The 10,241-nt window shown below is 45.3% G+C and overlaps 1 protein-coding gene across 1 annotated transcript in view; it reads left to right on the top strand.

The window, feature by feature from the left end:
* pikfyve (phosphoinositide kinase, FYVE finger containing) overlaps positions 1–10,241 on the top strand; it is a 54,495-nt gene that overhangs the window by 7,098 nt on the left and 37,156 nt on the right. Inside the window, exons 4-6 of the mRNA XM_037686217.1 lie at positions 2,087–2,196; positions 4,834–5,005; positions 6,933–7,140. Of these exons, the coding sequence (XP_037542145.1) occupies positions 2,087–2,196; positions 4,834–5,005; positions 6,933–7,140 (490 nt within the window). The remainder of the gene's footprint in view (positions 1–2,086; positions 2,197–4,833; positions 5,006–6,932; positions 7,141–10,241) is intronic.

Genomic DNA, 10,241 nt, shown 5'->3' with positions numbered 1-10,241 from the left:
TCCATCCATCCATCCATCCATCCATCCATCCATCCATCCATCCATCATCTGCCTCTTGTTCTGAGGTCAGGTCTTGGGGCAGCATCTTGAGCAGGGAGGTCCATCTCTCTCCACAGTCACCTCTTCTAGTTCTTCTGGGGGGATCCCAATGGTTCCCAGGCCAAAGGTCTCCTCCCAGTCTGACATGCCTGAAGTACCTCCTTAGGGAGGCGCCCAGGGAGCATCCTTACCAGATGCCTGAACTTCCTCAACTGGTTCCTCTGGATGTGGAGGAGCAGAGGTTCTCCTCCGAGTCTCTCCTGATAACTGAACTTCTCCCCCTGTCTCTAAGGGAGAGTCCAGCTACCCTGCACAGGAAACTCATTTCAACCTCCTGGATCCATGATCTCATTCTTTCAGTCTCTACCAGAGTTCATGACCAGAGGTGAGGGGAGGAACGTAGACCGACTGGTAACAGAGAGCTTTGTCTTACAACTCAGCTCCCTCTTCACCACAACGGACCGGCACAGAGTCCACAATACTGCAGACACTGCACCAATCCATCTGTCAGTCTCACGCTCCATTCTTCCCTCACTTGTGAACAAAACCCCGAGATACTAGAACTCCTTCACTCGAGGCTAGTGAGAACTGAAGCTCATGGCATGATGACGCCAACAAGTCCACATCATTGAATCCTGTAGCCACCGAACGAGGCTTCCTCCACCTCCTGGCTGCACCAAGAAATTCTGTCCATAAAATGTATGAACAGAATCGATGACGACGGGCAGCCCCGGCAGTGTACCTCAAGGAACACTGTTGAAAGCTTTCTCCAAGTCCTCAAAACACATGTAGACCAGATGGACAAACTCCCATGATCCCTCTTGGACCCTAGTGAGGGTAAAGAGCTGGTCCAGCGTTCCACTGCCAGGACGGAACCCACATTGTTCCTCCTGGATCTGAGGTTCGACCAACGATCAGACTCGCCTCTCCAGTACCCCTGAACAGACCTTACTAGGGAGGCTAAGGAGAGTGATGCACCTGTAATTGGAGCACACCCTCCGGTCCCCCTTTTTTGAAGATGGGAACCACCACCCTAGTCTGCTGATCCAGTGGCACTGCCCCCATGTCCACACAATGTTGCAAAGGTGCGTCAGCCAAGACGGCCCCATAACATCCAGAGCCTTAAGGAAATCGGGGTGAATCTCATCCTCTCCCGGAGCCCTGCCGCCTCTGAGCTTTTTAACGGCCTCGGCGACCTCAGCGACCTCAGCCATAGTTATGGATGGACCAACCCCAAAGTCCCCAGACTCAGATTCCTCCATGGAAGACGTGCCGGTGGGATTGAGAAGGTCCGAGAAGTATTCCTTCCACCTCCTGATGACATCACTGGTTGTGGTCAACCCACCTTCAGTGAACACAGTGTTGGTAAAGAGCTGCCTCACACTCAAAAATAGCAAAATATAAAGTATAAAAAGAAACAGTATATTAGTGTGTAAGATGTACTCTAAGATACGTATATGCTAAATGAACGCTCAAAGATGTGAGATCTGCACTAAACTAATAACGTCAAACCGTGCGCTGCATTAAAGAGCAGCCGGCCTCAGCTCAGGGCAGTGACGTGTGACCTGGAGCGCCAACATTTAAATCAACTGTTTTCTGTGTTTCTGGTGTTTTTAATGTTTAATGTGGTTAACACCGAAGTTACTGAGACATTGTCATTGTTTTTTAAAACAATTAAAGTTTTATCTTCGGTTTATTTAGTTTGTGCTGCAGATTATTCATCTCCAAAGAAAGCTTAATTTTTATCATTTAAATCTTTAAAGAAGGTTTATTCCTCTGTAGAAAACTTTCAGTAAATTGCAGATTCATCCATCGCTAAAAAAGGATGATCTAATAATTTATTTTAGTACTTTGCTTTTTAAAAATTTCTATTAAATTTAAATTTTGATGCTAAATAATTTTACCTGCTTTTCATCTTTAGTCAAATAATGTTTTAGCACACGTCTGTCTGAGCGGTGTGTGTGTGTTCACATGTTGGCAAACCATCTCAAGAGCCACAGAATAAATTTTGATACAACTTCAAGGAAATAATTGTGTGTTTGTTTAGATGGCAGCAGGAAATCTGAGGCTCCCCTGAGCAATCATGACCCTCGGACGGCGGTGCAGCTGCGCACGGCTCTGAAGAGGCTGAAGGAAATCATGGAGGGAAGGAGCCAGGTACTTTCATTAACACGAGGCTCATGGGCATTTGAAGCAGCGGTTATGCTAATGGTATGATATCTATCAGGGACTAACTCCCAAACACCTGCCTAAAGGACAACTGGGCCTACAGCCAACCATGGAAACTCACCCTTTCAGGCCTAGACTTGTGGCTCAGTGGGCGGAGGAGTTGTCCTCCAACAAGGGAGTCGGAGGTTCAGTTCCTGGCAGAATGCAGTCACATGTCAGTGTCCATGAGCAAAATACTGAATCCCTCATTTTAGGTGTTTGTAGTTGATCATAAATATCTGCTATATTCAGTTCATAACATCTTGTCCATTAACGAGATGTTGTGGCTGTTTGGATTAACTAAACTTAGTTATATTTACCATCGTACTGAGAGGTAACTGTACTGTGATATATGTCATTTAATAAATGATCAAATACAAAAAAAATGGTAATGATAAATGAATACATGAGCTGAAATCTTGTAAATAACTTCAAGGCAGACTTCTGTCAGTCTAAAATAAAAAACATTAAATTTATACACTTCATAAGACTTTGTGCTACATTTTTAAACATGTCTGACAACCCCTCTAAATGAAACTACAGAAAAGTTGTTCAGAATGTTGCTCTTGATGGTGTTGGAGAACATTAAACTACTTTAAGATCATGTACTCGGTACACTCATTTTCACCTGAAAAACCTTTTGAGAAGTGACCTGTATGCAGGAAAAAGCTCTCAGGTGTGTGATGTTGGTGCGTGCGTGCGTGCGTGCGTGTGGGGGGTAGGTTTCTAGGTGTAGAAAAAAAATCTGCTTTAATACATGTGACTAGCAAACGACAACCAGGGCACTAATGATCGGTCGTTAGGCTGATGGTCCTCCTTTCACACGTGAACAACTAGTTCTAGATGTCAACAACAAACTGATAGATCCACTATGAGAAGGTGCTGTTCATAAGACTGAGTCTGTTGCAGCTCCTCAGACTGAAGAAGTCTTTGAATAAAAGACAAAACATTATATCGACAAAGAATTCATCCAAAGGACCTGACAGAACCTTGTTAGATTATCTACCCCCTGGATTAACGAGCGTGCATCAGGATATATATGCATGTCTATGTGTAAATGTGTACATCTCACTGAGAAGCCACCTTGAGATGCAGTAGGTCGGCACACTCACGATGGAAGCACAGAAGTTTGCCATGAACAACTCTGCCACATTATTTCTCCTGAGCACCCTCAGAAAGTGTTGACACTGCCAAGCTGTCTTCAAGATGGCTTTTGTGTTGTTGGACCAGGAGAGGTCAGCAGATATCTGGGTGCTCAGGAACCTGATGTCGTGTATCCTTGCCACACACTCGCCATTGATATAGATAGGGGATGGGTCTAACCTCAGTTTGCTGAAGTCCAGGATGACTTCCTTTTATCTTTGTGATGTTCAGAACAAGATTGATGACTGAAGGCCACAATGTTAGTCTCAGGACTTCATCCCCATAGACAGACGTATCTTCTTTCATCACTGTAGTATAGTCCACAAACTTCACTATGGTGTTACTTTTGTGAGCAGGTTACAGTCATAGGTGTAAAGGCACTTGAGAAGGGGGCTCAGCACCCATCCCTGTGGAGAGCCTTTGCTGAATGTACGAGTGTGGAGGACAAACGATGGCCAAATTTCACCATCTGGTGTCAGTCAGTGAGGGAATCTTTGATTCAGTGGCAGGTGAATGGGGAAGACCAAGGCCAGTCAGTTTGCTGAGAAGGATGTCTGGTAGAATAGTATTAAAGGCTGACCTGTAGTCCACAAAGTGTCTTGATGTAGCTCTTCTGTGGCTCGGAGCAGTATGGAGGGTTGATTCTGTGGTGTCCTCTGTTGATTTGTTGACTCTGTAGACCATATGTGTCAAACTCGAGGCCAGGGGGCCAAATGTGGCCCTCAGTGACATCTTATCCGGCCCCCAAGATGATATGTGAAACGTAAAATATTTCTACCTCTTGAATTTTTTCAGTAATCTTTGATTATGATAAAAGCACAACAGAAAGATGTTGGGTATCTGATGTGAGTTAATGTAGATTCTGAAATTGGCCCTTAGTTTGAAAAAGGTTTTAATTTTGGCCCCTTTTGTAAGTGAGTTTGACACCCTTGCTGTTGACCAACTAATGTAGATCAAAGGTGAAATGAAGGCAGGATTTGATGTGGTGCAAGACCAACCACTCCAAATATTTTGTGATGATTGGAGTAAGAGCCACAGGGTGTGGAAGTCACTGAGACTGACGGCATGTGTGCTTTTTGTGGACCGGATCAATAGTGGTGGTTTGAAAACACGCTGGCACGATGATCTGCAGCAGGGAGTGGTTGAACAGTGTGGTAAAGACCTGGGACGGTTGCTTTATACAGACCTTTAATACTTTCCTGGGAAGACTGGGGTAAGGAGCAGAGAAAGGTGGTCTGACTGGCTCAGGTGGGGGAGGGCCATGGCTCTGCAGGCCTGTTTGATGGTAATGGATACATGATCCAGTGTATTTTCACCCCTAGTTCAACGCGTCATGCTGGTAGAATTTTGGCATGACATATTTTAAGTTTGTTTGACTAAAATCCCAAGCCATGGGAGCCATGCTGTATTGAAGTTCAAGCCTGATTCGTTATTTCTCTTCAGGACAGCGATCTGAAGCAGTACTGGATGCCAGACAGCCAGTGTAAAGAGTGTTACGACTGCAACGAGAAGTTCACCACCTTCCGCCGCAGACACCACTGCAGGTTGTGTGGCCAGATCTTCTGCAGCCGCTGCTGCAACCAGGAGATCCCTGGAAAGTTCATGGGCTACACAGGTAAGTGGTGTGGGGAACGCTGATGGTTATGGAAGGATTTCATAGTTTCATTGAGTTTCATGTTTATTGACTTACTGAGATGAAAACTTCTATTTAATAAGTCAAGTCAACTTTATTTATAGAGCACATTTAAACAGAAGCTGTTGCCAAAGTGCTTAACAATAACCTCAATAAGGATAAGGATAACAAGGCCCTCTGTGTGGGGATAGACTTTTTAATGTATGCAGACAATGAAGTTGTCTTTACTCTTGATGAAACCATGGAATGCAAGTTAACAGATGTTTCTTCCAGTTAATTGTTTCAAAATTAGTCTACATGTTCCAAGAGCCAGACGTTTTCATCTCAGGCGATAAACTACAGTTTGTCTTAGAAGATGAGTTTCTAAATTTACTGTTGGGTTCAAATCATTATCACATGATGGGAGTGATGGTGTTACTGTCTGAACAGTGACTGAATGCTAGCAGGCCCAGAAGATATCTTGTAGATGCACTAGACGGCGTGGCCAGGATTTTATGGGGTATTTTAGGGTTTGCATGAGGACCAATGGTCACAAAGTGTATACAGATTCCACAATGTGTCACCAGTGGGGACACCCACACACGTCGTGAAGGTTCCAGCAAGGGTTGTTGTAACATCTGCACCTACCATCCAGACACAGGTTCTGGCCACTTGACAACTCTTAGTGTCATCCAAGTCTTCATCTCAACAACTGGCATCAGCAGGATCACAGGTCCACCGTGTCGTGTGCAGGCTCCTATTAACACCAGAGCAGAGGTGGTTGTGTTTGGAATAGTGCTATAACCAGAGGAATAAGACTCTTTCTCAAGACGCCTCAATCTGAGACATGTTCTGGCTGCCTCAGGGTCTTCTGAATGGACCAAGGCAGTGAGGAGTTTTGAAGACAGCGCACACCTAGTGCACCTCTGTGCCACTGAGTAAAGTGGCAACACATCTGTACAGGTCAACATAATATGACTGAAGACATTGGTGTGAGACAGGATTAAGCAACAACAGACAGATTTATTACCAAGGTCATATTGATGATGACGCACAGAAAATTTGTAGTTCCATCCATCCATCCATCCATCCATTATCTTTACCCGTTTATTCCATTTTGGGTCACGGGGGTCGCTGGTGCCCATGTCCAGCAATCACTGTGCGAGGGGCGGGGTACACCCTGGACGGGTCGCAAGTCCATCACAGGGACACATAGAGACAAACGAGACAAACAACCATTCACTCTCTCACTCACACCTAGAGACAATTTAGAGTTATCAATCAGCCTAACATGCATGTTTTTGGTCTGTGGGAGGAAACTGGAGTACCCGGAGAAAACCCACGCATGCACGGAGAGAACATGCAAACTCCACCCAGAAAGGCCCCTGGACCGGGGTTTGAACCAAGGACCTTCTCGCTGAGAGGCAGCGGCTCTACCAGTTGTGCCACCGTGCTGCAGCAAATTTGTAGTTGGTTAAAAAAATTATTTTACCACAAAGAGGATCGTTAAACTGAGTTTTAATTAATTTGTTTTTTTAACAGACATGAGGGTGGTGCGTCCATCACTAAACAACCCAGCAGAGTTCTGATCCACGCCTGTTTTGGTTTGACGCTTCCTGTTTTGTTCCTGAAAGCGCACACTTCCATGTGGGATCAGGCTCAGTAGTGATTTATGAACGGCCAGAGGAAACTTAAAGACAGACTGGTCTGTGCGGACGTTGAGCAAAACTGTTAAATGAAAAGCCTTTGGACACTGACTTAATTTTTTTTCATTTTTTTTTAGCTCTTATCTGTATTTGTTTTAAAATCTTCCTACAGCTGGTTGTAAAATAAGTAAAACTAACTTTTAGTTTCTGAGGCTCATAGCTCTTTGTTTGATCTTTTTTCTTGAACTCTGTCCTCGTCTTGGACTGTCTTTCTCTGTATTCAGGAGATCTGCGAGCGTGCACATACTGCCGGAAGCTGGCGCTGAACTACACTCACTCGGCAGAGTCGGGCTCCATCGGAGAGGAGCTGAGCTCCTTGTCAGACTCCCCCTGCTCTGTGTCCATGTTGGAACCCAGTGAGCCTCGGACGCCCGTGGGAGGCCGGAAGGCCAGCAGGAACATCTTCCTGGAGGAGGACCTGACCTGGCAGAGGTAAACACACATGTTGAAACAAAAAATGTCAGAAACAAAACTTTAGAACCTCTTTAAACTCAAACTCTGAGATCTTGTGGAGGACACTGAATATTTCAAAGATTCAGGGTTTAATTCCCCCCCCCCCCCCCATCGCAGAGCGAAGAGGAAAATTGAAAATACCCTTCGTTCATCCAGCCGTGCCTGTTGTGAGCATGATAACATGAAAAATAAGTGGGGTACCAACTTCCATTTTGGTATATATCTACATCTAGATGTAAGAAAAGCTCACTATCAAAAAAAATGGGTGCCATGTCACAATCCAAGATGGACAATACCATCTTGTAAACTGATCACCCCATTCATTTGATAAAACTATGCTTTCTATTTATTAAGTGTCCATCCATCTATTATCTTCCACTTGTTTCGAAGTTGGGTTGCAGGTTAAGCAGCTTGAGCAGGGAGGCCAACATGACGCCAACAGGACCACATCATCTGCAAAGAGCAGAGATGGAATCCTGAGGCCACCGAACCGGACTCCCTCCGCCCGCTGGCTGCACCGAGACATTCTGTCCATAAAAGTTATGAACAGAATTGTGACAATGGGCAGCCATGGTTGAGTCCAACTCCCACCCTGAAGGGTCCGACTTACTACCGGCAATGCGAACGAAACTCTCGCATCACTTGTATAGGGACCGAACAACTCATAACAACGGGCCCACAGTCCCATACTCAGAGAGCACCCCCCATAGTTTACCTCAAGGAACACAGTTGAAAGCCTTCTCCAAGTCCACAAAACACATGTAGACTTGATGGGCAAACTCCCATGACCCTTCGAGGACCCTAGTGAGGGTAAAGAGCTGATCCAGTGTTCCACGGCCAGGATGGAACCCGTATTGTTCCTCCTGGATCTGAGGCTCAACCAACGATTGGACTCACTCCTCCAGTACCCCTGAATAGACCTTACCAGGGCGGCTAATGAGAGTGATGTCCCTATAATTGGAGCACACCCTCTGCTCCGCCTTTTGGAAGAGGGGACCACCACCCTAATCTGCCAATCGAGTGGCACTGCTCCTGATGTCTATGCAATGTTGCAAAGGTGTGTCGATGTTCCACAACATCCAGAGCCTTAAGGAAATCAGGGCGAATCTCATCCACCCCCAGAGCTTTGCTGCCATGGAGGTTTCCAACTACCTCGGCGACCTCAGCTACGGTTATGGACAGACCAACCCCAAAGTCCCCTGACTCGGCTTCCTCCATGGCAGCTTCCTTCTGGTGGGATTGAGAAGGTCCGAGAAGTATTCCTTCCACCTCCCGATGACATCACTGGTTGAGGTCAACAGCATGCCACCTTCACAGTGTTAGTAAAGAGCTGTTGTCCTCTCCTCAGCAGCCTGATGGTTTGCCAGAATCTCCTCGGAGCTCACCTAAAGTCTCTATCCAAGGCCTCACCAAACTCCTCCCACATCCGAGCTTTTGCCTCAGCACCTCTCACCATGGGCAACTCCAGAGTGAAATAAGGTCCCGCCCCTCTAAAGGAGATTGGTTCTCGAGCTCATGCTGTACACTGAGGTGAGCCCAACTATATCTAGTCGGTACCGCTCAACCTCACTCACAAGCAGGTCTGGTTCCAGGGTGGGGCCCCGGTAGCCCACGTCTGGCCAAGGGACACTGAGCTCCTTGCTTCTTCCTGTCCATGAGTTGTTGTTTTTTTTAAATTAAAAATATAGTTTATTCAAATGATTTTGTCCAAAAGTTAATCTATAGTAGTCGAGGCCACCATTGGCCACCCCCTGGCTACCCATTGCACCTGGCGGGGGATAAAATCGCTCCCTCTACTCGCCAGGCTCCATCACTCTGTGCTGCCTTGAACAAGAAAAAACCCTCCGTCTGTTCTTCACAGTGTAACTCCTACCCTCTTGAATATGTTGCACCAAAACATTAAAGTTTACTTGTGTTCCCTGTTCAGTTCCAGTCCAGAAAAACACTCCTCTCTAAAACTACAAACATTCACTGTTCAAAGCCCTCAGAGACATTAGTGTACCTTCCTATCCCTAAAATGGCCACATTAAAGGTTTCCTGCATGACTGCTGACTAACCTGTTGAACATTTTTAATCTCATCCATCTCTGGGTTTGACAAACCTTACTCCGCCTCCTCTGGTTTCTGTTCCTCTTCTGTCTTGCTGCTTAGCGTTCTGATCTTCTGTGGGGTTTATGTGAACCACGTGCACGTTTAACTTCATCAGTTTAGTTCTGTCAGGAACTGATGCTCACAGGGTTTCTACGAGCCTGGACTTTTCCAGGTCTGAATAAAACGGGTTGAAAAATAAAACAAGATATGTTGATAACAAACAGATTTGACCCCAACAGGCCACACTGAAGTTTTAAACAAAGGTCTTTCACAATGTTTAACGCCTAAAGTATGGGTTGGGAATGACTCTCAGCTACTCCCACACCAATCATTAGCTCTATACAGGTACTTTTCAATGTTGGAATGTCATGGACAAATTATTTTTTTCAATAAATCAGTTCAAAAGGTAAACTCATATTAAATACTGGTTGAAAACAACTAAGTCCATGCTCAACAATCCAGGTCCAGTTTGACAAGACTGTCAACAAGGAAGAGGGCTGGCAATGGAGGAGGGGCGTACCAAAGAGACCATCTTATCACAAGCAGAACTGGTTTGTTCCACTTTGGAGTAAGCTGTTGGAGGAAGAATCAGTTTTGTTGTGTGTTTCCTTGACTGATGAAGCCTTCTGGATCGAAGGTGAAACATTTCAGCACAAAAAAAGAAACTGTCCAGATGACCTGACTGAAAAATGTTGGATTTTATACCTGGATTATTGAGCTTGGACTTTATTTTTTGTAATATTCTAGTTCTTTGAGAATCTTAATTTTAGGTTTCCATCTGCTACGAGCCAGAATCCTGACCATGAACAGAAAAATAAATTGAATTAAAGCGATAAACAGTCTCACACACACTGACAACACTGCCACATAAATATACAGCTCCTTTCCCTCTGATCAACACACTCAAAGCTTTTTACAACACAATCTGTTCCTCATTTACCTCCACACACATCCATACTGCAACACACACACATCCATACTGCAACACAC

This window comes from Nematolebias whitei, chromosome 13, assembly GCF_014905685.2.
Source record: "Nematolebias whitei isolate Nwh7 chromosome 13, NemWhi1, whole genome shotgun sequence".
NCBI lineage: Eukaryota > Metazoa > Chordata > Actinopteri > Cyprinodontiformes > Rivulidae > Nematolebias > Nematolebias whitei.
This window is presented reverse-complemented; position numbering and strand designations above follow the sequence as displayed.